The 27836-nt window shown below is 47.7% G+C and overlaps 2 protein-coding genes across 2 annotated transcripts in view; both read right to left on the bottom strand.

Moving 5' to 3' along the window:
* LOC135822640 (single-minded homolog 2-like) overlaps positions 1-2914 on the bottom strand; it is a 13846-nt gene extending 10932 nt beyond the window's left edge. The window contains exons 1-3 of the mRNA XM_065335448.1: positions 2377-2914; positions 1661-1705; positions 560-735 (exon numbers count right to left, since the gene is read on the bottom strand). Coding sequence (XP_065191520.1) covers positions 560-735; positions 1661-1705; positions 2377-2435 — 280 coding nt within the window. The 5' untranslated portion in view covers positions 2436-2914. The remainder of the gene's footprint in view (positions 1-559; positions 736-1660; positions 1706-2376) is intronic.
* Positions 2915-4806: 1892 nt separating this feature from the next.
* On the bottom strand, positions 4807-27259 carry LOC135823688 (uncharacterized). Its single transcript, XM_065336535.1, has 10 exons — positions 27230-27259; positions 26276-26961; positions 23615-23714; positions 22902-22991; positions 21856-21967; positions 21538-21698; positions 15844-16040; positions 15009-15112; positions 9592-9733; positions 4807-6632 (listed from the first exon to the last, which is right to left on the bottom strand). Exons 1-10 carry the CDS (start codon positions 27257-27259, stop codon positions 5507-5509), a joined length of 2748 nt encoding a protein of 915 aa, XP_065192607.1. The 3' UTR covers positions 4807-5506.
* Positions 27260-27836: the final 577 nt, after the last annotated feature.

The following is a 27836-nucleotide window of genomic DNA, read 5'->3' as shown; positions in this document are numbered from 1 at the left end:
CTGTACATGCCCGGTTGGGTGACCCTTGCATGCTACACATTCGCGTTTCACCAATTGTGCCTTTTGATCCACGGATGACATTCCCTTTTTTCAGCTTCATCACTTTGGATAGAGCCAATGAAGAGATTGAGATCCTTTTTTTCCGAAAAAAAGCTGTTGTATGAAAGGCCTCCAGGACACGATTCAAAGTGGAAATAACAAAAATCACGATAGAGTACTGTACATTCAACACACGACCGGGTCAACGGGATTCTACGGGATTTCGCACATCAGTACAATGTGCATAAGCCCTATCAATGGAACCGATCAGAAACAGGCTGTCAATGTCACTCTTAGTAACAGGGTATTGATCAGGTTGGCGAAGGTGAAAAAGGGATACGAGCAAAGGACCACCTAACAAAGTATAGTACTGGCCAAAGAAATTCAACCTCATGAATAAAATAGCATTGCCGGGCACTACACAGCCCTAGCACTACACATACTGGTCTGTGCACTCAAACGCAGTGCAACATCATTCATGAGGTTGGATTTCGCTGGCCAGCACGTAAAAAGGACTCACTCTTTCCAAGGAATGCGCCAACCCGCAGGACACTGAAAGCCAGCCGCAGAATGGTGGACTTGTCCAAACTGTCGATGACATGACTTGGCACGGGCAGAAGCTGCGACAGGTTGAAGATCTCGATACTCTCCTGGTCCCGCCGACTTTTGGCCGCCTCACGAGATCGTACGCGACGCCTTCACACATGCGCCCGCCCGCACGCATGCACACACAGGAGAAAACCGGAATCATTTAATTTCATTGTGACGAGCCTATACTGTACAGTAAGACTTGGTTCAAGCGACCACCCCACGGTGCGAGCAAAAGCGGTCGTTAAAGCCAGGTGGTCTTTAGAACCAGGTCCCACAGTGTCTGTGTAGAACTGTGGGTGCGTGGAAAAACGGTCGTGAAGGGCAGGTGGTCGCTAAACCCAGAGGTCGCTTACACCAGGTTATACTGTATCTGAAGACACTACCTACTGTAGAACGGCTAATTTAGCGCCGGTGATATTACACTCTGTAGCTCAACATATTCATCGTGAATTGATCCAGATTCAGAAAACGCTAATATTTTTCCCTATAATACAGTGATGGCAACTGAAATCCGCCCCCCCCCCCCCCCCCCCCGGGCGGCGCGGCGCACCAGCCGGGGGGGGGGGGGGGGGGTCGGATTTCAGTTGCCATCACTGTAGTTGGCCATTCTACAGCATGACGGAATAATAGCGTTTGACATTTCTGCAAGTGGCCGTGCAGCGTATTCCATCGCCTCCACCATGAGGCGTTTAAGCATGCTGAAACGTCGTTATGCGCAGTGGTAGCAGCAGTGCGCCCTGAGCTAAGCCTATGGCATCTTGCACCTGAGGCCATCACGAGCAGCTGGTAAAGTTTGAAACTTTAGATTAGTGGTACCATGTGCTGGGTGTTTGCGAGAAGGTGGATAAGGAGAGATGTGACGCACTACAAAAAAAGAGATCTGATAGGCAACAAGATTCCATATTTAACACCGACAGTAGCAAAACAGAGTGGCAAAATACTGGCAAGGACGGCTCCCGATTTAGAACATCACATTGGAGACAACGCACTGGTTGAGCAAGGATTACCACACACACATGGGTGCACTCACGATTCTTCGACTTCTGGATTCTTCGTCTCCTTTGGCTCATTGGAGCTGCCGTGGAAGGAGCAGAAGTAAGAACAGGAAAATGTGATCGAGCACAGCAGCAAATGCATCATAAAAATACACCGGGATTAGGGGACTACCTGGGGGGGGGGGGGGTACTAATTGACTCTGAGGTTGGATCTTGCCGAACCACCCAAAATAAGGTGGTCCTGGTAATGCATGCCACCAACACGTCGCTGGCGCGCTCCTCACTTCTGCAATAGTCAACGCATTGTGTTGACGTGTTGACTATTGGTAGATTTAGGCACCCAAGAGGAGTTTTGACCACTTTTAGATGTTGGGGTCTGAGTCGCTTGCATTCACAAAATGCTTCACAAGCGTAAGCAGAAAAGATAACTTCCGTCAGTGATCTTCCAAACGACATTGTTGGGAACATTACGATGAGCCCGTAGTAAATTGCATAAGCAATTCAACCAAAATTATTATAATAATGACAGTTTAATAGCAGGTACAATTAGCAGCATTTACACCGTTGTTCGTGTATGCTACTGAATCATGTAACCACCTGCCACTTTCTCGCATACATTAAATTTTAGTAACACACACGAACAACGGTGTAAATAATGACAATCGCGAGTATTTCCAGGAGAACGCTGGCTATCACATGTACGTGCGTGTATACTAGGAAAACTGCCACGCGCCCTGGTGGATTTACTTACGACTTCTGCGCGCCATTGGCACTCGCTGATTCTTCGCTCTGGTTCGACTCCGCTTCCATCTCTGGTTCTTGGTGTTCGATGCTTTGACAGTTCGCGCAACGGGATCAGCTCGACGCCAGCGATTGCCCTGAATTCTCCAGGCGTTTCGTGCTGCGCACAGCCTCCCTCGATGTCACTGGCTTTTCTCGTAAATTCTTTTTGGATTTCGTGGCTGGCGGGCCGCTGAACGATGGATATCCAAGTCACGGCGGATTCTCTATGCCTGGCCGCTATGTGATGACATTTCCTTCACTCTGTTGCCGGCTGCCAAATGATTCGGCGACCATACTCATACGCTATGTAAATTGTAAGCTCCGAGTTGCATGTGACATACCTGTATCTTCTACCACCAACAAGTCCCAACTCCTACACTCCTACTAGCAGTTGCATTTTCCACCTGAAAAGTAAAAGCCAAAGCTAGCTGGCAAATGTTGGCAGCGTTTCTTCTTCTATTTTGTGGAATATTCAGCTCAATCAAAAGACATGCCAGTTACAAGTAAATGCGACCAGGTAGATCTACACACCAATCACCATGATCACCATGATCACCACCTACGCTCCGCTCGACGCTCAGCTCAGCTCAGCTCAGCGTCTGAGCTGACTGGCTGATGTCAGTGATGATCTAGCTACGTGACCATGAACATGATGAATGATGACAACATTTTTGTAGTGTAGATCTACATGTAGCGCGGGGCCGCGCCGCCGCGGGCCCCTCGCACATTTGGGGTGATCTGTACACCATGCATGGGACTGGTAGGTCTACTACAAAGTACAAGTGTGGGTAGACCTGGTAGATCTACATGTACTGTGCATTGTGGTAGACTAGGTAACTAATACTTACTAGGTTAGTACTACTACTACTAGTACTAGTAGATCTACATGACATGTAATACATTGTATTACTATTACTGTTCAAAAAGAGATTAGTTGTGAGATAAGTGTCAATTGTCGTGGCGATGATGACGTTCGATCAGATCAACCATCTCCACGTACTACGTGACGTAGCCAAACTCTTCGAAACTAATCCACCTCTCCCATCGGATGAGGTTGTGGAGTTTCGAGGAGCTTCGTTTTTCTGAAGAGGCCAATAAGGCCACCTCTTCAGAAAAACGAAACTATACTTTTTGATTATTCGAACCTCGAACTGGACATGTCCGATTAATTCTAAGTATTAGTTCCGCGGATTTCACTTACATGTACATAGAAAATGTGTGGGATTTGTGCTGATAATTTGAAGTTAGCAAAGTGTAATTCGAAGTTCACTGTACACTGTACTGGTCAGTTCAGTTTGCATGAGCAGGCTAGGCTGTGCTGGTCAGTTCAGTATCCGTGAAATCTGTGTCTAAGGTCTATACTATAGCGCAACTCTGCGTGACCATGGTTACCATGGGAGCATTTTGACATACATGTACATGTTGTGTTGTGGGTTCATGTTTGGATAATTAGAATGTCCGGATAATTAGAAGTTTTTTGCTGGCATTTGGAGGTTCGAATTATCAGGATTCCACCTGTACTAGTACTTAGTAGATCTACATGTACTGTAGTATGTACTGTAGTAGTAGAGCTAGGCTATACTAAGCAAGGGTAAGGCCTAAGGGGTCGTCTTCATCAACTGTTCGAACAAATTTTGATGACGTCCGATCAGATCGACCATCTCCACGTACATGTACATGACTATACATGTACATGTAGATCTACTACGTGACCATGGTGACGTACATGTAGCTATTCCAAACTCTTCAGAACTAAAACTAATCCACCTCTCCCATCGGATGAGGTTGTGGAGTTTCGAGGAGTTTTGTTTTTCTGAAGAGGCCAATAAGGCCAGCTCTTCAGAAAAACGAAACTCCTCGAAAAGTCAAAGAGTGACAATTCGAACGCGCCCGAGGTACATGTACAGAGAAACCTGTCCAAGACGACCGCTCAAGGGATCTTCAAAATGTAGTCTCTGTTACCAGGTGGTCTCCTTATCCAGGGTCAATTGACTGGAAATAGCATCCCTTGGTCCGGGTTCTAGTGGTCTTCTAGGACAGGTGGTCTTCTAGGACAGGTGGTCTTCTAGGACAGGTGGTCACCTTGACAGGTTTTACTGTACATATGTGACCATGATGACTGTGTTGCTGTTACTCCCAGTTTGAAGGGCCTTCCCTAACCCTTTTATTGTCCACGCTTCCGCTATAGTGCTCCTGAAACCGCCCCCACACTGGCCGCTTGGTGTTTCCAACGTACACTAACAGCTCTTGACAAAGTGTGCACAGCATGCTGTAGACAACATGCTTCACCACACATTGACGATCAGACATACCCGCATCATGCTCTACACACATGTACCATTGCATTGGTGCACCACGACCACGCTTCGAAGCTAAAAGTCCCCACCAATTATTGGACTTTGCAGTGAAGCCAACAGCAAGAAAGAAAGAGAAAGTATGAACGACACCATTTTGGTTGGCGTCGCCATGGAAATCAGTGCTTTGCCACAAAGCGCTCATTCTCGTATTCGTCCCGAATGCGACTCACGACGGCAGAAATGACTGTGAGCATGTGTGTGTGAGAGTGGGAGAACGAAATGAAAAGAAAAGAAGAGTCTTGTAAAAAAAAGTCAAATTTAAGAAGAGCAGTACTAGACTACATCAGTGTGACAAAAAAACAATTTCATGCAAGGAAGTAATCGTGCAGAAAATAATGACGGAAGGCTGCGAAGAGAAAACCTGATACAAGAGTGTGGGGGGGGGGGGGGGAGAGGAGGTGCATGTAAAACGCGTGTGCAGGCACTGGAAAGGATAGTTGACTCAGCTAGGGGTCAACCCAGTATCAAACATTGCATACTCTACCACATACAACAGACATGCATGAAAAAATCGAGGTGTAAAAACACAAGGCTGTACACAGTACAACAGACATGCATGAGAAAATCGAGGTGTAATATACACAAGGCTGTATACAGTACAACAGACATGCATGAAAAAATCGAGGTGTAATATACACAAGGCTGTATACAGTACAACAGACATGCATGAGAAAGTCGAGGTGTAATATACACAAGGCAGTTGGGCAAGCATGGAGTGCCGGTTTCATTGCCAGTCCTTGCCTAAGCCTCTGGAGGATATCCAGCAGGGTGGCCGCAAGAGGGTGTTCCGCGGCTCATTTGCGAAAGCGTCATTTCTCGACGTGATGGGGCAGATGCAGACGCCGGCGTCGATGGCGGAATGACAGAAGGCAGAGGAGCATGCAGGCTGGATCCAAGCCCATGTGACAGATCTGTGAAGGGGCCAGACTCGGCAGCATCAGAAAGCGATGAGTTGGGTGTAGCCGATGTCGGAATGCCAGGGGCCAGAATAGCATCCGTGGCCAGGCCGGCTATGGCTATAGGTGATGGGAGCAAGTGAGTTGGCAGTGCTGGTGCTTGGACCAGCATGCTTCTGCTGAAATGCGTGCTGCCAGGAAGCCCTACTCCGGCTGATCCCACACTGGCAGCAGTAGCGGTGGCAGACGGTGTAGAAATGCAAGTGGCTATGGTGGAGATGGTCGCGGCGGCTGCGGGGGTCTGTAGCTGATGCGCCAAGGCAGCGTTGAAAGCTGCGGCCGCTGCTTCTGCTGCTTCAGATGATCTCGGCATGGCTTGTGCGAACGACAGGCCAGTTACGTTGGATTTCCGTGGGGATTGTGATACAAATACTGGACTTGTACTGACTGGAGAGCGCATCATGGTTGATTGCACAGTCATGCTAGCAGGACGTGCAAGCGCCAACGAAGACACCTGTGCTTGTGACGAGAGCTTGGGGAAGACATCCGGGGTGGAAACCGAGTCTGGTGATACAAGATCTCCCGATTTGACATTCAAACTGGATCTCCGGAAAGTGGCGGAGGTGGTGGCAGCCAGTGCAGATCTGCCGGCGGAGGCCAGGGTGGAGATAGACGTGGCGCCTGCTGGAGTCTGCAGATGACGTCCTGCAAAGGCAGAGTCCGTGGCGGAGATAGACGCTGCAGCTGCGGGAGTCAGCAGAGGATCTCGTGCCCAGGCAGAGTCTGTGGTGGAGATGGCGGCTGCGGGAGGCTGTGGTCGATGTCCTTCCGAGGCAGCGGTTGCCGATGCCGCTGCTTCTGCTGCTGGTGGTTTCGGCATGGCTTGTTTGACCGGCAGGCCAGGTGATTGAGGCGCCACTACTGGTGTCGCACTGGCTCTAAAGGGAACCATCACAGGCTGTGCAGATATGCTAACATAGGGTGCAAAACATATACACACACATACACACACCAAACATGCACACACACACACACACACACACACACACACACACACACACACACACACACACACACACACACACACACACATGAATTACTACTACTACTATGTACAACTGCCACAAAATGCCCACGTCGCTCCCAGAAGTGGGAGACAACAGCGAGAAAGGAAAAGAAACAAGGAGAGTACTTGAGGTGAAAGGGGACCGTTCTATTGAGGTGAAAGGGGACCGTTCTATTGAGGTGAAAGGGGACCGTTCTAGTGAGGTGAAAGGGGACCATTCTAGTGAGGTGAAAGGGGACCATTCTATTGAGGTGAAAGGGGACCGTTCTATTGACGTAAAAGGGGACCGTTCTATTGAGGTGAAAGTGCCACACGGTGTCGAAGGCCCTGGAGAGGTCGAAGAAACAGATGCAGGAGACCTGCCGCTGGTCTTTTAGGGAGCAGAGGTCTTGAATTATGCGGGACAATTGCAGGGATGTGTTGTCCTTACGACGGAAGCCAGATTGTGCGGGGTGAAGAAGAGGGGAGATATGGTCATACAAGCGGTCGTACACTATTCTCTCTAGCAGTTTGGAGACACAGGACAGGAGGGAGATTGGTCGGTAATTAGACGGGTTGTTCTTGTCGCCTTTATTTTTGTACACTGGAATGACAGTGGATGATTTCCATCGTGACGGGAATGTGCCGGAGGAGAGGGAAAGGTTAAACAGAATGGAGAGTGGGCGGGCAATTGAGTAGCTCAGTTTCCTGAGGATCTCATTGGTGATCCTATCAGCTCCGGGGGATTTGTTTAGAGGCAGTCTTGCAATATTCTTGTGAACAGTAGATGAGGTGATGATCAGGGAGTGCAATCTAGTTGCTGGTGGAGGTAGGGAGGAAATAATGGGAATAGGAGCATCGGGGTCAACCTGTAAGCCATCACCGACGAAGTGGCGGTTCAATAAGTTACCAATGGATGCCGGAGAGGTGCTTGTTCGACCATTGGAGCCCACCATCTTCGAAGGTACATGTATAACCCGGGCACTGGTAGGATTTCGCAGTTGACGGATGAGCACAGGGGGGGGGGGGGGAGGCGAGGGTTTGTGGGAGATATCGTGGCACGGAGGTTGCGGATGTAGCAGCGATGGCAGGATCTGGAAAGGCATTTTACATAGTTACGTTGGTGTTTGTATTTGTTGAAATTTGTAGGGGATGGGTATTTCCGGTAGATGCTGTAGAGATCACTCTTGACTCTATTCAATAATAGCTGCTTTCAGTGATGCAGTCATCCAGGGGCAGGGTTTGTGGCGTGATTTCCGACGAGGAGGTGAGGATCTTCCTATATATAGGTCCAAGGCACCTTCAAGGATGTCAGTGAATGCCGAGACAGCCGTGTCGATGCAGTGGGAGGCAAAGACCTGAGACCAGGGTACATCTGCGAGAAAAACATTCATGGCATTCCACATGTTATCCGTGGCACGCAGGACACTGTATCTTTGTGTAGATGGTGGGCTACGACAGGTGCTGGCTGCTGTGGGGGAAGACTTTGAGGAGGAGAACTCAGCTAGCAGGACGGCATGGTCTGATGCGCCAAGAGCAGCCAGTTTTTGAATGTGGTTGAGTTGGTTAGGGATGTTGCTCGCGATAAGGTCTAGCCCTTATCCGGCCGTCAAAGTGGACAAATTCTCAGTCCAAGCGAGACGCCGCGACTCATTTTGTTGATAACTTTACTTTCCCTTGGGTGATATTGGCAAACTTGGGCTTTTTGGAAAGCTTGAGCCATGAGGAATTCTCTAGAAACAGTTTCTAGCCTTTATTTGTAAGAGGAACAAAAATCCATCTCCAATTCCATTTTTTGAAGAGAAGTACGGCTCATCGACATGTGGACCATTTGTAGTCTTAATTTTGTACTTTCATGCTGACACATTTTGAATATACCATCAGGGAAGCATCCAGGCATAGTTTTAGGAGGGCAATATAATCATTGCCAAAGTTAAACCATTTGAAAACTTGTTTCGTATGTGGTGTGAAAACAGACCTCACTCAGAGACCTATAACTTCTCTTTGAAAGATGCTAACACGCTCCGGTCTTTTGCAAATGAATGGTGGGTCTTTCCAGCTTCTTTTGAGACCAAAATGGTGCAGATTCAATCAAAACTAAGTGAGTTACAGCTTGTTAATGTCATCGACGGATAGTCGTCGTTTTTTGACTGGCCGGTCGGATAAGGGTAGACAGCTGCCAAGTCCATTCGAGCGGAGGTGGGTGGGAAAGGTTACCGATTGGGTCAAATTATAGCATGAGAAGAGGTTGTCAAGACTCAGACCCTGTGCATCCGTTTCGTCAGTTGAGCACCAGCCGGAATACCTACAGTTGAAGTCGCCTGATACCACAAGGGCTTCGGGCTTCCTTTGAGTTGATTGCAGGGCTATTTGGAAGCGGTCGAGAAAAGTCGAGAAGTCATCCGTCGACGGGGAAGGAACACGGTAGATACAGGCTACTGTTAGGTGGGGTGTTGGCAGGTCAGAAGGTGAGACAAGCTTATGTTCAGCGAGTGTAAGCCGAAGTGCTAGCGCTTCCAAGCCCGGTTGCTGAAAATCCGGTAGCTGATCAATGGAAGCACACAGACCTTCACGAGCTAAGATTAGAACTCCTCCGTATAACGGGCTGTACCTGCCAAGTATGGGGTAACTTGCCCCACAAAAAGGTGACGGCCATCTTGGATGCATACCTCCCATGCATTGGTATTTTAAATAAGCGTTGAGGCAAAAAATGATTTTAAAATCTGCGATCAACAGAACGAGCTGAACTGTCATTTCACTATGTTAGACTGCTTGTTTTGATTCAAACTGATGTACAATGATACAGCGCAAGGGTGGGGTTCAAGGGTGAAGTACTTAGACAGGGGTGAGGTACGACGGGGTAGGGGAGGCAGATATCAACTCACCTTACGATATAATTGTTTACATTGATGTACATCCGGGGAGAGGTCCTCTCTAGATTCGCCACCATCTCCACCAACACACTGCTGTTGTTCGGTCGTAAGTAGCGCAATTGCATTGTGATGCTGTCTTCGTTACCATGTACCACTGCAAGGACAAAATGTTGAGCAGATAATTATTATCATTTTGTGCATCAACACAGCCCAAAATTCAGAAAAATTAATTTAAAAAAAAAACAGCACAAAATAGTGGTTGCTACTTGCCACTTGGGCGATGACTTGTTATATTAGGAATGGGTTTGCTCCCCACACTGGAGCTCGCGCTATTCCGCCGACTTGACTTGATACTTGACTGACTCACGACTGCCATCCAGAGCACACAAGAAGTCCATCGAATCTTCGACTCGGAATACCTGCAAGAAAGCACCACTACCTGCTCAACGCACAGTGTTTCCGGGAATTCACCCCTCATCAGTTGAGCTTGAGTAGGCTGGGAAAGATTTTGCCTGAAGAGCACCACTTATATAGAGCTCTCCAGGCACAAACGTCACCCGGGATACAAACTAGGGAGGTTCCGGAGTACGATTTTTCGTGCCAAAATCCGTAGAGGCGCTACCGATTTTTTATACATGTACGTCGTTTTCGAGCAGTGAAATGTTCCGGAGTACGGAACTTATGTGTTTGCCGTCATTGCCTAGGTTACGGTCCCAAACACGTCAAATTCCCGTGCTATGCCTTTTTATTTTGAAAATTTGTACCGGAATCAAAACTTCCCGCGGAAAATCCATGTTTCTCGTACCAAATTTGTACGCGAAAAATCTTTCTGCACCTGATGACGCAAAATCTCCATACGAAACATGGTTCGTGTGAAAGCCAGTCCAAAATCGTATGGAGCACGCCTGGAAAAAATCCGTAGCGCCCACACGGATTTTGGCACGGAAAATCGTACCCCGGAACCTCTCTACTTACGGAGACGCTCCGTTTCCAGTGCGACAAACACCTGATGAACATCACATAGCAGGGGGGGGGGGGGGTGGGGGTGCTAATTGAGGTTGGATCTTGCCCGACCAACTGGAATGAGACTGCTACGGGCCTGGATGATATCAGGGAAGTTTCGCTCTACGGAATTACGTATGAAAAAAACGTAGGAACTGCACATAATTTTCATGCGTAAAAATCAGCGCTGTTGGGTTTCGCTCTACGTGATTTCTCCACGACTACGAAACATGCCTGGTTGCTTTGGAGACGCGTTGCCTGCATGCGCCCACCGCATGCACCATGAACCGAAACCGCGTTTTCCATGATATTTTGCACGTGGTGTACAGTGTGTATACCTTGTGTGTTTCGCGCGGCTTGAACGTTGCCATGGATAAATCCGGAAAATGCGAAAACTATTTCAAAAAGTCCTACAGAGGACCCAACGTAGGAAAGAGCTTTCCTACGGGAATTCGTAGAGAGATTTACATATGAGCCGTCAGATGCGAAAACCGACCTTATGGGAAACACTGCACAGTGCAGAAAAATGCACTTGAAAGTTGGCGAGTTTACGCTCTGGTGCGCCTGGACAACCAAGCTACAAACCTTCGTATTTCAGTCAAATATCGGTCTTTCGGGACAATCCAAGTATGTAAATCGAAGAGAAAACTCCAAGGAATCCAATGCAGCAAGCGCGATCGCGGGCTGCGTTCCCCAGCTGCGAAGCCTGAAAGATACGTCACAGCACTTTGCATTTCTACGTGCAAATCAAACGATCCAGACCCGGGGTTTCCCCCTTTTCAAGCGACCTACGATCTCGGCAACAGGCTCAGACGTCTTGGAAGCTCTCAGTGCATCTTCTCGAAAAAAATCGGGCGTCCTGGGATAATGGAGATGGAAATGGCGAGCAATTTTCGTGTGACGGCGCAAGTCCAGCGCTGAAGCGATGCCTGCAGCTTGTTGCGCTGGTTCTGTGCTTTATTTGCTATCGGATTTGGGCCCAACGGGTTGCTCGTCGCCAGAGCTTTCCAGAAAGCCCACGTTTGTGGAAATCGGTCAAAGGAAACAGGAAATATTCTACAAAGTAGGTGAAACAATTGTTGGTATTTCACCCAAAATTGAGATGCAATTTGAAACGGTCTCCTATTGTAGAGGCTATAACTTTACTTCCCTTGGTCCAGATCAACTCTAATTTTTTGCATACGACTCTTGATGCTCCTGGCTTTCAGATAGTATCACTAACACAAATATGAATTTTTTCCCATAAGGTCTGTTTTCGCATCTGACGGCTCATATGAAAGTTGCCCTCGTTCCCTGGCGCGTGCGACATACGGATTTCATACGTACATGTAATTACGTAGAGCGAAACTTCCCTATTGTTCCCCACGGTAAGAACACGATATCGGACGGACACAAAAACGCATTGTTCAAGAGGACCATGGTGCTTAGGAACATCTGATAGTACAGCATTTTCCGGAGTACAAGCAGCACTGGAATATGAGACGCACCCAGATCTTTTGTCACAAAATACAGACATCTACTCTGTACATCAATGATACAGTAAAACCTGGTTTAAGCGAACACCCCTTAAGGGGGCAGCCTACCCATAAATTTCATAATTATGGCATTCAATTGCCCGTAACTTTGGTGTTTCTCAATGGATTTGAGTGAAATTTTGACCACACACTCCTGCCACTATGCTGGCCCTCAGGACATGATTTACAAGTTCTTGCGCCTCACTGACAGGCTTTCCAGGCCGGAAAAACTCAAATTTCCGGCATAGTGCCACGGTGTGCGAGCCACCCAGGAGCCAAACAAATGCATTTACAATTTTTTCACATTTTCGTGCTCATTCTGTTCGTGCGCGGGACTCAAACCTAGAACAAGTCCAGAAGCAGCCATGGGTGATGGGGTAGGGCCCCTCAACGAGGCCCTGGAATTTGTCACAACGGAACGAGTGGGCGTTCTCTCACACACTCCCACAGACCCAAGTCAATTTTTGAATTTTTTTAGGTTTAGCACGTGCTACGAGGTCGTACCTTTGATACAACATCCAGTGCTGGGACCTCCACAGCAAGCCATTTCCACAGCGCTGCACACCAAATCCAGGATACCCTCAGAAACCGGCAAAGACTATCACTCACGTTTCACTACTGCCTAGTACTGAATCCTACCTGACTTCTTGACACGACTCAAACTTGCCAAAGTCACTAAACCAACGTCAACTACAATAATCAAGCCACATATCTGCAACGTCACGAGAGTGCTGGCAAAAGTCCTGCTGCACGGCGCCGTGCAGCCCAATACGTGGCTCAAAAACCTGATTTTTTGGACTTGGAGCAAAATTCTGCACACTTTCACGTGTTTCCATCATACGACAAGTTGCGCACGGTCTGCTCACATTCAAATACAGTGCTGCCAACAAATGACAGCGTGCAACAAAAAAATCTTTCCTTGCAAGGGCACATTTTCGGCCATAACTCTTGAACGGCCGGTCAGATCGGGACACAATTTTCAGAGAATTTGCAGCTATTCATGCTCTTTCAACTGACGTAGCACTCAATATGAATTTACAAATTCGATTTTTCAGCGAATTTTTGGGTAGTCTGCCACCTTAAAGCCAGGTGGTCTTTAGAACCAGGTCCCACAGTGTCCGTGTAGAACTGTCGTTAAAGCCAGGTGGTCTTTAGAACCAGGTCCCACAGTGTCCGTGTAGAACTGTCGGTGCATGGAAAAACGGTCGTTAAGAGCAGGTGGTCGCTAAACCCAGAGGTCGCTTACACAAGGTTTTACTGTGTATAGTTTTAGGCACACTGAATTTGTTGGGGTGAATAATGTGGGTTTAATAGAAATTCCGCTAACGGTACATCCTACACGGCTGTTAACTGCACTTGGATCGCGGCAACTTACTTAGTTCTCTGCACGTGAACCGGTACCATGCTAACCTAATGCATGCTCATGCGTAACCAGTCAGCTGGCCTGCTCGCCCACGCATTTGACAGGTAACAATTCCATCAATTTTGAGATATCGCTTCGTTCTAAGTCTCAAAACAGTCCTAAAGTCACCAAACCACGCTGGTAATCTATGGTTATTCAATGTTAACATCTTCAGGAAGACTTCAGCCGTTTCCCAAGAGTTTGGGCATCGTTGCCGTTATTTTCAACGATGTTCTTCCTCCTGTCTGGAGCTGCAATCGCATCCTGGAATTATTTGGAAGGTATTTCGTGCTGGCTGTGGGGGGTCCTACAGGCATAACCTGACATCGTTATAGAATAACTGGTAACTTTAGCCCTTCAAGGAGGTAGAGCAATGTCATTTTTTGTGGCGGTCGTAAACTTTTCGTGGAGGTCGTGGCTGTATTCGTGGACTTTGGAGCCTTTCATTCTGCCTGATACTAGTCGCCACTGTATTGGAATCGTTGTTTTGGCATATGTGGCTGTCTTATTTGGTAGATCTGCTGTTTTCAGTCCCTTGGGACACTTTGTCTAGCCTATTTGTCCTTCGTTCATGCCATCTACATGTGTCAGTTTTGTGGGGTAGCTCGTATTTCTCGAGTAACCACCTAATTCTTGATTTGAGTCACGACTTCAATTGTATTTGCTCAGCGAGCCCTCGTTCACGCAGTTGTTCGAATCGTAATAGTCAATATCTGTTTGCTGGACGGACTAGCGCCGTAGTAGCGGCTAGGATAGGGATGACCCAATGGTCCAAGTAACTCTGTGTGTACACGATTATATTATTGTTTCATCATCGTGAAGTGAGCGTTGTGGAATTGCAGTCGTTTGCTTTTGGCACTGAGGACCTGAGGAGAGTTGATTGTTACTTCTACTCAGCAATGAAGCGATTATCAGCTCTCTTTGTTCTGAATTATTGAGAGGACATGCCGGCATCGCAATCAAGTAAAGATTAGGCAAACCTCGCCAACCTCCAGCAAGAGTCAAAGATATTTTCTCCAAATGCAAAGACGATCTTTGTGTGTTTGCGACTTGCATTTTGCGTACATACATGAGCAAGTCACGGACCACGGCACGTGCGTGGTTACCATGCCATCTCGAACCAATGCCATCTGTTAGTTGCCGCTTCTTGACAGCCGTGCCTATATTGCACGTTATTCCAGTGGAAATATAATACCAAACCGCATCTAGTCTGATGTTTCATGAAACTAAAAGTCATCAGGAAGCAATGCGTACGATGCTTTGTCACTGACTGACTAGTTCATCATGTGCAATGGAAGCAGGTGGTCAGTTGGTTATCCGTTGCAAATCACGCATAATAATTGGGATTTATATTCAGCGCAAGGGGGCATTACCCTTGAATCATTTGCGATTCACCTACGACTACGTACATTTTGTCTGTCAAGTCTACATGCATAGTGTCTGTCAAGTCTACGTGCATAGTGCTTTCTTTCAAGACACATTACATGCGTGTGTGCAGGCGTGTGACTTACATGCATGGTGCTTCTCTCGCAGTTTCTCGGCATCTAAGGGATGAATCAGCGCGTACAGGCTCTTACCAATGAGATCCTTCTGGCCAGTGAACACTGCTTGGTCGCTGGATGACAGAAGAAAAGAGTTACAACGGTAAGAGTTCTTTGTTTTAAAGCCTCAAGCGAAGGTCCCTGGTTTGAGGCCTGGTGATGCGGAAAGTCAACTTTTTCTTCAAATTTTTCCATTCTCCATTCCCTCAACTAGTAGTGCCTCGTCATCTGGATATTTTTTAAAGTCTTGATGCACACTCACTAGGCATATGCGGATAATGCTGGCAGAAAAAAATGGCAGAATTCGGTACTTTTTCTGGTAAGTTTCATGCATGTTTGGTATGTGGATAAAGAAAAGGAGCAGAATTCGAGGAATTGCCCGCCATAAGGTTTGTATGGTTCTGCCAATTTCACTGACTTTCGAGCAGAATCTGCCACCTTTTCGAGCATTATCCGCACACCCCTAACACTCACAAACTTTTACCTTAGCTGTTAAGTATCATCATACTATGGTAGGAAGCCTTGGCAAGTTGGCATCGGTCCTGCTCAGGTACATTGGTGCATATTCACATTATTATGATGCGGTAATTGTTTCTTATGGCCTTACAGCAAGCAGTGCAATTGCTCCCAAACGGGTCGGCGGCTTGCGTGGCCTTTAAATCCGTATTTGGCCCGCACTACCTCTGCTGGTCTGAACCCTGCATGCTACCACATGCATATGCAGCAAAATCAAACACCTAATACCCGATGTGTACACTACGATTGTTTGTTTGCTGAAAACGAAGTACTGCAAACCCATACTCACTTCTCATGGCATTTAACGATCTCGAAAGCCAAATTGTATCGAGCTCGGAAATTCATTCCGCTTGGACGGGACTCCATGCTCACAGAGCCAATGGTAACATCGGGCTTGCAGAGGATCACCATTGAGTGCAGTGATAGTGGCTCGGTCAATTTCAGGTCCATGGCTGGTGGTCTATACTGGCCGTGGCATCTTACTGGCTGTGGTAGGGGAGTGTGAAGGTCAGTAAAAAAAAGAAAGAAAAAAAGAAGTAATTTATCGTGTCCGTTCCCGAAGGGAACTCACGACGGCCGCTAACACCCGATAAATCCTCGGCACTTATATTATGCCAGTGGTTGTGAGACTTATCCACTCACCCCCACCGTTAGGCGCTGCATCTGCCGCTAGGGTTGACCGGGTGAAGGTCAGTATGCATGCACAAACACATGCATACACATACACACACATAATTATTATACACTCAAACACACCACACCCACACGCGCACGCACGCACGCACACACACACACACACACACACACACACTTGTACTTGCTCATGGCGAAAACTGGTCACATGGGTCTCCCCGGGTAACGGGAGAGAGACTCAAAAGGGAATCTTGGAAAAATTACTCATTGGATACTGAACTGCCCAACAGCCGCCGCCCCTGAAATCCCCAAAGTCCGGGTGGACTTGGAAAGGAGCCCACTTATGGGCTCACCACACCTCACACACACACCTTGGTCCTTGGTAACACTGCCATCAAATGGTCACGTGTCCCCTGTGCAGGGGTCGACAGCACTGAGTTCAGCATTGGACCCAGAAACGCCGCTCTACTTCCTGGACAGGAAATTAGCACAGCTATGCAGGTCGAAACCACGGGATGACTTGCAGCAGCGACCGCAGCCGAGACAATGCGCTCTGCAGCAGGGCAGGGCAACCCGCTGTTTCCGGACCGAGTCTGCCGATGCCACAGCCGAGACCGACGCCACTTCAGCAGCCGAGTTGGAGAGACACTTATGCGAAGCTAGCCCGCCAGCACTCAAGAACCATCTCCCGCACGCATTACATAGTCGGCTGCCGGACTGCTCAGATATGGGCTTCCTCCTCTCGGCCAGGCACTTGTGGCGATTCTTGTATTTCTGGTGGGCGAAAGTACGCTGGCAAACATCGCAGAGCACAGAAGTGTCACGCTGAGCCGATCGCGGTACTGGTTGAGCGGAATACGCACTGCGCCATTTCCCACGCTCCTGGGCGAGGTCGTACCATTCCGTGTGGTCGATGTTCACTGCGGAGAGGTCAGCTCTGACAGAGTCTCGCCACCGTTTCCGAGGACCGCAAGCCGGCCTCGGCGGAAGGAGCGCACCAAACAGGAGCTGGCGCGGAGTTCTATCGCCGTCCATCCTAGCTAGATGGCCTAGCCACTCCAGACGGCGGCGAAGAACACGTGTGGTAATATCCACTGGATCTCGACGATTCCAGGCCTCCAGAATGGTCTTCCTGTTGATGTGGAAGTCCCAGGTGTCTCTTCTACCGAGGGCTAAGATTGCGGAAATGCAGCGAAGATGGAAGGCGGACAGCGCCGCAAGCTCGCTTTTCAGTGGTACCCAACACTCCGCTCCGTAAAGGAGAAGAGAAGCCACACACACACACACACACACACACACACACACACGCACACACACACACACACACACACAGACGCACACACACACACACACATGCCGAAGAGAGCAGATTTATATTCTTCAAAACCTTGGTCTCTGGCTTAGGTCACATTTCAATTCACAATGGATGATGCTCTTATCGATAGCTTGCACAGACATGCAGGACCTACCGGTAGGACCATCATACACAGACATACTGAACTGGATATCTACAACTTTGCAGCCTAGAGAGTGTGCGAGGGCAGGCGTTTATTTACCGCCATATTTGCCAGGTGTGTGTTTTACCACCATTTGAATCAGCCATATATACAATATTCTAAGAAATGTTAAACAATATACAACCAAGAGTAAATAGGTATGTATGTATGTATGTAAAAGTAAAAGTAAATTATCGTGTCCGTTCCTGAAGGGATCCCCCCCGGGAACTCACGGCGGCCGCTAACACCCGGTAAACCCTAGCGGTAGATGCAGCGCCTAACGGTGGGGGTGAGTGGATAATTCTCACAACCACTGGCACGAGTGCGGAGAAACCCTTTAGCTGCATCCATGTACCCGTTGTGCCTGGCCACAGGTTCCCAGTTTACTGTAGGTAGCAGCACGGTTGTAAAACCCGCTCCCAGGCAGGATGTGAATCAGGTACTGTACCTCTCGTGTCTCAATCATGGTCTTTAACCAACCCACTGTGCCTGCCTGGTATGTGAAGTTCTGAAAAATTTGAGGCAGTACTACAAGGGAGAAGTATGCACAGAGAGCTGAAAAACCCAGGGGAAAGGGACCGGAGCAACACGTGAAAAACAACAACAGTGGGACCATTGTCATTAGGTTTAGGCCTGTTTAGGCCTGTTTTGGAACTCCACTTTAAATAAAGCCAAACAACAACAACAACAACAACAATGGATCACGGCTTTCTCACAACTCTGAGTTTCATGCGCAGTGCACAATTATCAGGCAATTACTACAAGTTGTACCGCAGGATACCATAGTAATTCCCATGGCTAAAGTACAAAAAATAAGTTGGAATGACTTAGAAATGTAAAAATAGAAGAAAAACACATAGGAACGAGTCGTGAAGCAGCTATCCACGACTGTATCAAGATAATAAGCAAGTCAGGAAGTGAGATAACAGGGCACAAAACTGACAGGCTACTGAGACATTCAACGACCTGGGACTTAGCTCTAACACATCTCCCGTGCGCAAACCAACAGCCTTCCAACTTGGAAAGTTCACGGTTAGATGTGTTAGAGCTACAGTAGGTCTCAGGTCGTTGAATGTCTCAGTTGCCTGTCAGTTTTGTGCCCTGTTATTGCACTGTCTGACTGCTTATTACAAGTCGACTCCCTCTAATTCGAATACGGTATAATTCAAACATTCCGTGTGAACGTTTTCGTCGTACCGATCTTCTGCAAGTCACTTCAAGTCAAATTCGAACGCATAGTTCGAAGTACGAAAAGCATGCCCGCTGGATAATTCGAACTCTGTCCTCGTATATTATTATTATTATTATTATTATTCAAACAGTAGTTTGGAGGCGGTGGGAAAAAACAGTTTCGTAATACGTATTCGCATGCAACGACGCAAATCCACACAATTCAGTAGACACTTTTTCTATCAAACGTTTTCTTTCCCTTCTCTTCAGGATAGTACAGGGAATGTTGGAAATTAGAAAAACACATAACTATATAGAGAATGAAAGAAAGAAAAAGTCAACACTTCAACATAGGTGTTAAAAATGATTAAAGTGTTAAAAACTCAAAAACAAACAGCTGCAAGTTGTAGACAAACACGTTGAACACATCAGGGAACACTTGTCACACTTTCACGAGGTGTGACACCAAACAACTGCAACGATAACACATTCTCCTTCTGTACACATAGTTCTGGATCTAGTTTACGAATATACAGAGCTTCTAACACAGCAAGATGTAACTTAGACCTTCCACGAGTCAAAATCGAAAAGATATCATCACTATACAACTTACGACAACTAGCACTGCCCGACAAATGACGCTTGATGGACGATGTCCGATCACTTAGCTCTGTCACCTTCGACGCCTGCCGTTGTTCTCTTCCGTTAGGCTTGTTTGGTTGGTTGCTCCGGTCCACACCTCCAACGTCCGTTGATTTCATGTCCGTTTTTGTTGATTTCATGGCCGTTTTCGTGTCACTTCTTGGTCTTCCTCGTTTCCTCTTGTTGATCGTTGTTGTCACTTCCATTATCGACGTATTCAGATCCCCAGTACTCCGTCTCTTCACCTTGCTTCTGGTAACTCTTCCGGTGTCTATGAGCTCCAGTGTCACATTGGGTGGTTTTCGAGACGGTCTCCCTCGCTTCCTCACGCTTGTCTGAGATGGGCCAAGCTCCCCGCCCGTCGAGGCGGAGGCACGCATGCGTACATCTACACTGGACGCAGACAAAGGCGTTCCAGTATCGGACTGCACAGCACATTTTGGAGGACGGCCACGACGAGGACGAGTACCACGAGCGTCAACAGGGACAAGACCTAACGGACCAAGAAGTGACACGAAAACGGCCATGAAATCAACAAAAACGGACATGAAATCAACGGACGTTGGAGGTGTGGACCAGAGCAACCAACCAAACAAGCCTAACGGAAGAGAACAACGGCAGGCGTCGAAGGTGACAGAGCTAAGTGATCGGACATCGTCCATCAAGCGTCATTTGTCGGGCAGTGCTAGTTGTCGTAAGTTGTATAGTGATGATATCTTTTCGATTTTGACTCGTGGAAGGTCTAAGTTACATCTTGCTGTGTTAGAAGCTCTGTATATTCGTAAACTAGATCCAGAACTATGTGTACAGAAGGAGAATGTGTTATCGTTGCAGTTGTTTGGTGTCACACCTCGTGAAAGTGTGACAAGTGTTCCCTGATGTGTTCAACGTGTTTGTCTACAACTTGCAGCTGTTTGTTTTTGAGTTTTTAACACTTTAATCATTTTTAACACCTATGTTGAAGTGTTGACTTTTTCTTTCTTTCATTCTCTATATAGTTATGTGTTTTTCTAATTTCCAACATTCCCTGTACTATCCTGAAGAGAAGGGAAAGAAAACGTTTGATAGAAAAAGTGTCTACTGAATTGTGTGGATTTGCGTCGTTGCATACGAATACGTATTACGAAATTATTATTATTATTATTATGATGATGAAATGACCCAAAGGCAATGTGCCTATCGAGGGGTTCATTTGATTGAAAGAACAGTAGATGTAGATGTATGTACAAAGACAAGTAGGGATTGATGAGGAGAGAAATGGGGAAAATCAACTGCAAGGTGGCGGAATTCCGTTGATTGCATAAGCATAGTCAGCTGTAAATTTCCTGAGGGCAGCTTTGAACTTATAGAGCGAGGCTTCCGATGTTAGACTGGGGGGTAAACAGTTCCATAGAATAGCAGTTCGGAACATGAAGAGAGACTTAGACAATGATTTAAATTTGGGAAGAATGATTTTATTTGGTCGTCGCTCACTATTCGTAATCTTGAAATGGAAATCAGCAAGGTAATCACGATGATGGAAAACATATCTGTGAAAAGTAGTGAGATTGATGATTTGACGACGATAGGCTAGTGACTCTAGGGAGCATTTAGAATTTAAGACAGATTTGGAAGAAGTGTAATCAAATGCAATTTTTTTCTTTTTCAGTAGAGCTCTAGCAAACCTTGCCTGTAATTGATCAAGAGTGGTCATGGGTTTCTTATTAGATCCAAACGGTATAGAAGAGCCGTTTACAGTACAGTGACCACATTTACATGTATGTCCTGCGAGCGCTTATTTCGAGTGAGATGGAGTTGCTCTACTCGTAATTCGAAGTTCATTTTATCCTTCTCTAGCCAAGCGAAACTCAAACATTGATCCCTGGTCCGCTCCAGGATCAATAGTAGCGTTGAGGAAACCCTCCTTCTCTCGAGATTCGAGCATCTAATTACAGTCGTGGAAAGTTGCTTCATAACTAATTCCTTTGTGTTTTTCTTCTATTTTTACATTTCTTATTGGCTCAGTATCCGAGTTAAATGACTTAGAAGTGAACTGTACTGACCCAATAGTCGTAAGACTTGCTGCTGGCGGCCATGGATGCACGCGATGAAGCCGTCCTATTTCTTCTTTTTTTCTGATTGCCGCATTTCATGCGCACAGCAAAAGAGCATGAATCTGGTGCTGCGAACTCACCGGCAATGCTGGGATCCGGCTCGGGCCCATCTGTGCGTAGGAGTCAAATGGTAGCAGTGTAATAATGGTTGTTTTGTTGAATAGCACAAGGGAAAGCACACACCGGCAAAGAAAAATTCAAGCGTGGTTTACACCGGGGAAAGTGCGTTATATTGGTCAGTAGTGCCAGCATAGTCTGGAAGCTCACCTTCCCCCGCCTGGGTGACGCCTATCTGGTTAAGGCGCTGAAGATGAGGGGTGATGATGTGTGCGTCATCGGGATCAACAAAATCCGTGATTTTGTTTCCCATCACCTCCACCTGCGACAAAGGAACACCACATCATAGATGAGACCAAATTGATAGAGTAACCCAGCCCTAAGATCAAGTAGCTCCATGCACTTGGCCAAGGGTAATCACAAAAGATGACTGGTGCTGCCTAGTAGGAACTGATAGCTGAATGAACTGGCTACCTGTGTCCAACTCAGTATTGAAATCGGAGCACGGCGATAGGAAATTGACTGATGACTCTGCGCTGTTTTTGCCACCTCCCATGAAGGGTCGTCGTGCCACTTCACAATGATTGTTACGGGATCTGTGGAACAAGAGCCCAATAACAGCATTCGTGGCACACACGAAGCCTGATATCAGGAATGTCCACAATAATCTTGTACCATTGGTGGAAACGGCCTGGGGAAGTGTCGGGCATCCCTTGTCACCATGTCTAGAATTGTAGATATACATGTACACTGAGGCCGGCAAGCTTTCACAATCTTGGGCAGAATACTAGTACCTAAGCTAGCTGGCGTTCTTTGCAGCTACTCAGTGACGGGACTGTAGCAATCTCACCCGGAAATGTAAACACATACATGCGTGCACACACACACACACACACACACACACACACACACACACACACACACATACACACATACACACATACACACACACACACACAAACACTACTATACTACTACTACTATCAATCAGCTACCCCTTGGGGTCACGCCGCCCTCCACTCAGAGAACTGAGCGCAAGGTGAGAGGCAGTGGCGCAAACAAAACAGAAAGTACAGCAAAATGAATTGAAAAAAAAAAAAAGGAAATCAAAACAAGCTGCCATCACAAACACACACACACACATACACACGCACACACACACAACCAAACCCACTGTTGCACATCACTCACAAACACACACACACACATACACACGCACACACACACAACCAAACCCACTGTTGCACATCACTCACGTCACGGACTCCCAGCAAGGATTCGACGTTCGGAGAGCAGTAGCAGATGCGGCCATTACTACTGATAATCATCTGGAACTCTCCCCTAGCCTGAACAACATAGTAATGGAGAACAGCGAAACTGATCAAGCACGGAGCACTAGAATGGCTGAATTTCATTTCTACTACAATTGTAGTCCGCCTTTGTTTTACGTTACAGGCCCAGGACATGAGCTGAGGCAAATTCCGGACCTGGCATGCAGGACCAGAGGGCAATAATGTTTCGGTCAAGTTAGTTACATGCAAGTCTGGGCCATCAAATCGGTGTGCACGCATGCACGCACCCCCCCCCCCCATACACATACTACTGGTGCACACACACAAACACACGTGTACGTACACGCACGCACACCACACACACACACACACACACACATACACACAAGCGCGCGCTAATACCCATAGATACCCCCCGCAAAACACACACACACAAGCGCACACACACGCGCGCTAATACCCATATATACACACACGTAACACACACGCACACATGCACATCTTTTTTTCATATCTTCTTTTGACACCCACCCACGCCCGCACATGCACACCCACACCTACACTCGCACCTACAACACACACCTACACCCACACCCACAACACACACCGACAACACACTCCAACACCCACACCCACCGCTGCACACACCTACAACACACACCTACACCCACACCCACCGCTACACAATAGTACTGACTGAAAGCATTGCACTGCTCGGGGTGACCTTGATGGTTGGCTTTCTGGTTGGCTTTTCGGCCGGTTGCAAGGTTCCACTGGCTTCTGTGCGCATCCCACAAAACATACAATTTAAAAGGCAATTATGTGCACACTGAAACAAAACACATCTGCACACGCTTTCACTGGTTCCGGCTTGAGTGGTCCTTTTAGCCAGGTACTACTGCTAGCCCTTTCCCAAAGGTGTTCGCCCTTTTTTTCGCCCTTTTTGGCCCTTTTTGGAAAAGCCCGTTTCTTTCGCCCTTTATTGCGTTTTTTGGTGAATATCGCTCTTTTTCAGCTTTTTCAGCTGAAAAAGTGCTAAAATCTGTTTGCTCATGCATGCGATCACAGTTTTCGAGTGCTCGATGGGCCTTGGAAGTTGGCACGCCGCTTTTTTGGGGGGCAATAAGCTTGTACACAATGCTGTAAAAAGTGGGTTTTTTGAACTTTACTTCCTGTTTTGCCTTTCGTGAACCCATAAATGGAAGAATGCGTATTCATTTCTCACCTTGGGTTCATATCTGAACATGTACATGCATCATGGCTATGCTTCACAGAAAAAAGAGCACTTTTTGCCTGTTTTCACTGAAAAAAGAGCACTTTTTCAGCATATTTTGAGGGACGCGAAAAGCACTAAGTGCGAATTAAAAAAGCACCTTTGGGAAAGGGCTAACTACTGCTGACAGGCAAGAGTTCTGCGTAGGTGGCTAACGTGGTGTGTGCAGTGTGTGATATTCAGTCATTAATTGTGTTTCCCGTCAGGGTCATTTTCCAGAAGAACACTATTTCTATACTTGTACTTTTATGTAACTCGGATGGTGAGCCAATTAAATAGTTGCGAAAAGAAGAAGGACAAAATGTTACAAGTTATGACTGACTGTCCACCAACGTAACCAGATCTTATACAGTCAGCGAGTGCGACAAATTGGCAAAAACTGACAAGGAGTACTGAGATATTCGGCGACCTGACACCTAGCTCCAACACTTCTCCAAGGCGCAAACCAACAACCTTCCAACTCGGAAGGCTCATGTTCGGAAAGGTCCAAGAGGGGAAGGAAAGCGCAACGAAGAAGAGCACGAGCTACGCATCACGGCAACAAAGAATGCCGAAAGTTACTGGATGATGACGAAATAAGTAAGACTATTAGACATACCGGCCTTACTACAACTTGACGACGCAAAGCAACAGACCACCCAACTTGGGAGGCTCAACTTGGAGAAGTGTTGGAGCTAGGTGTCAGGTCGCCGAATGTCTCAGTACTCCTTGTCAGTTTTGTGCCATTTTGTCGCACTCGCTGACTGTATAAGGTCTGGTTACGTGCTGCCCTATAGATGATATTAGAGAGGTTAAGTTTCACGTAAAAGTCTTACGTCCGTGAACTTTTACGTCAAAAAGTGAAAAAACTCACGTAAAATTTGACGTGTTTTACGTGAGTTGACTGTCCCGCGCGTAAGTTCATGACGTGAGTTTTGGAAGTTTCGCTTGGTTATCCCGACCGAATTTGTGTGAGTTTCCGTAATTTTATCGAGATTTATCAAGTTTGTTGGAAGATTTGATATTTGTGCGAACTAAACCCGAATACTGCCAGGCAAAATTTCACGTCACGTCGCACGTGTAACTTAACCTCTAAAAATTACACGTAACGTGAGATTTGCACCGCGTTTTGAAAAAGGGCAAAAAACGTGTAACTTAACCTCTCTATTATGCCAAATAACGTGCAACTAGACTTGGGAGGGCATTGCAGAGAAGTAAGTTGCATACAAAGTTCAAAGTTGTACAGTTACCAGTGACTTGTGCTCCTGCAGAGCTCAGGGCCTACCATGTACACACTGGAGTATGATTTGTATGCAACTGGTGTGCTTTGCCCTCCCAAGTCTAGTTGCACGCTATTTGGCATAATTATCATCTATTTGGATATGTGGCCAGCTGTCTTTGACGGCACGGTCCTAAACATTGACGGGATAGCCAGTCAGGCCTGGCGCGCCACGTCATGAAGCCCTGCGACCCCCCCCCCCCCCCCAACACCTGGTCCTGGTCCTGGTAAACACTGCCATTACGGTCACGACTCACGTGTCCCCTCGCGGGGCCGACAACATGGAAAACGACGCGCGACGGCAGAAAGTCGGCAGTCTGCCGAGAGATCAGGGACCATGTTCAATCGGCACGACGAGAGAGCCATCTCCGGCAGCTATGGATTTGGAATCCACGAGTAGAGCGGCAGCATCGGCCACAGGCCCCACAGTGGGCCTTGCAGCATGAGAGAGCGAGCCGCACACGCTGCGGCGGAGGAGTCGCCTGAGCAGCAATGGTAGACACCGCCGCCCGGCACGGAGCCCGAGACGATGTCGCGGGGAGCATCCGGGAGTTGGGGCACTTGTGGACCGCCAAACCTCCGGCACTGCGGAACCAGCGCTCGCAGGAAGAACATGGTCGGCTACCTCTCTGTTCTGATACAGGTTTGCGGCGCTCATCGAGGCATTTATGACGAGGCAAACCACTCCTGGAGAAGAGACGGCCACACTCGGCACAAGGTATCTGCAGGGGCTCACAAACGGGTTCGGGCGGGGGCAGAACACTGCAAGCGGCCCGCCATTCCCGTCTACCCTGGGCCAAGTCATACCATTCGTCGATGCCCAACGCCGCCAGATCCTTCCGCGTAGCATCGCGCCACCTTTTCCTCGGGCCGCACATTGGATGGACAGGATGTAGGGTGCCAAACAGTAGTTGACGCGGGGCACGCTCCTCATGCATTCGCACAACATGCCCAAGCCACTCTATGCGGCGCGATGTCAGCAGGCTGGGGATGTCACGGGGCTGACGCGGATTCCACCGCTCCAGAACATCAACCCTGGTCAGTCGTTCGTCCCAGACATTCCGCTGGCTGATACCCATCACGGAACGGATGCAGCGCAAATGGAAAGAGCACAGTGCATCAAGGTCGGGCTTCAACGGCACCCAACACTCAGCACAGTACAGAAGCAGAGACAACACGCATGCCCCGTACACAAGCTGCTTTGTAGCAAGTGAGAGGTTGCCGTCAGCGAAAACCGGCTGGCGCAGGGCTCCAAATGCACGTGATGCACCGGCAATGCGCGAGCTGATATCTGGGGTAGATCGGCCATTCGTGTGGAGGAGAGAGCCAAGATAACGGAAACTATCTACACACTCGACCACCTCACCCGCCACGTCCAGGGGCAGCCGGTCTGCTTCCGCGAGTCCATATCCAGCAGCCATCACCTTTGTCTTGTCCAGGTTGACTGTCAAGCCGAAAGAATACGCTACATGTATGAATTGGTCCAGGGCCCGCTGTGCACCATCATGAGTGGTAGCCAGCAGAGCAGAGTCATCTGCAAATTGACACTCGCGATGGACCTTGCTCTTGTCCCCCAACACACACACACACACACAGATACGAAATGAAGGGCACGGTGTACCCTGGCTAGCGCCATACGCTACAAAAATAACGTCTTTGCATAGCTTCGGGAATAAAATGTACCGTAATCGGCAGCGGCAGCAGCAGCAGAATCATCATGTTGTAGTGTAGTGAATGCAGCATAGTGTGTGCAACACTCACCAGACTCTTCTTCAGGCGACTGCGAGTCATTCTCCCGAAAAGGACCTAGTCAGACAGAAGACAATGCAAAGCCGTAATGCAGTAAAGAACATAATTTATGTTATGATGTTAGAACATACAGTGTACATGTACATGTAGTAGCAAGACATATTGAATGCCGGGTACACACTGCTGTGAATTCCAGCAGAAATCCAAGAGAGCTCGATACCGGGAAGGTAGAGCCGTGACACACTAGTCAGAACAACAGATGGCTTGATCAGTCACAACTTAAAGTTTCATGCCATCTCAGGCACTCATCAGGAATGTTGTGTATAGACTATCTGTTGTGTTTCATTGGTCTGTGTGGCCGAGTGACTCCCGCTTCTCATTCATGATGTTTGGCCTGTTCTCATCTCAAGTGTAGCTACCCCTTTGCTGTGCGGTTTTATTGGTGATTGTAATATCATGCACGTGCCTGCTCTTTTCAGTTTCCCGCCGTTGTAGGCAGCGCATGCGTAACAGCTGATTTACATTTTTGCTGTGACTTTTTGTAGGACAGGGAAGCTCTTGTGTTGGGTTTTTTGTTTTGGAACAAGAAGAAGTTTTTGTCTATGTTGAATATTTGTGC

Source organism: Sycon ciliatum, chromosome 8 (genome assembly GCF_964019385.1).
Source record: "Sycon ciliatum chromosome 8, ocSycCili1.1, whole genome shotgun sequence".
Classification (NCBI taxonomy): domain Eukaryota; kingdom Metazoa; phylum Porifera; class Calcarea; order Leucosolenida; family Sycettidae; genus Sycon; species Sycon ciliatum.
Note: the sequence above shows the minus strand (reverse complement) of the source record. Positions and strands in the feature narration are given on the sequence as shown.

Excerpts from the sequence above, each read along its gene's own strand:
- LOC135823688 (XM_065336535.1), bottom strand. The coding sequence starts at position 27,259 with ATGACTCGCAGTCGCCTGAAGAAGAGTCTG. Across the intron at positions 21,699-21,855 it reads CGTCACCCAGGCGGGGGAAG|ATGGGCCCGAGCCGGATCCC; the intron begins GTGAGCTTCCAG and ends TCCTACGCACAG. Across the intron at positions 15,113-15,843 it reads ATCGTTAAATGCCATGAGAA|CGACCAAGCAGTGTTCACTG; the intron begins GTGAGTATGGGT and ends TCTGTCATCCAG.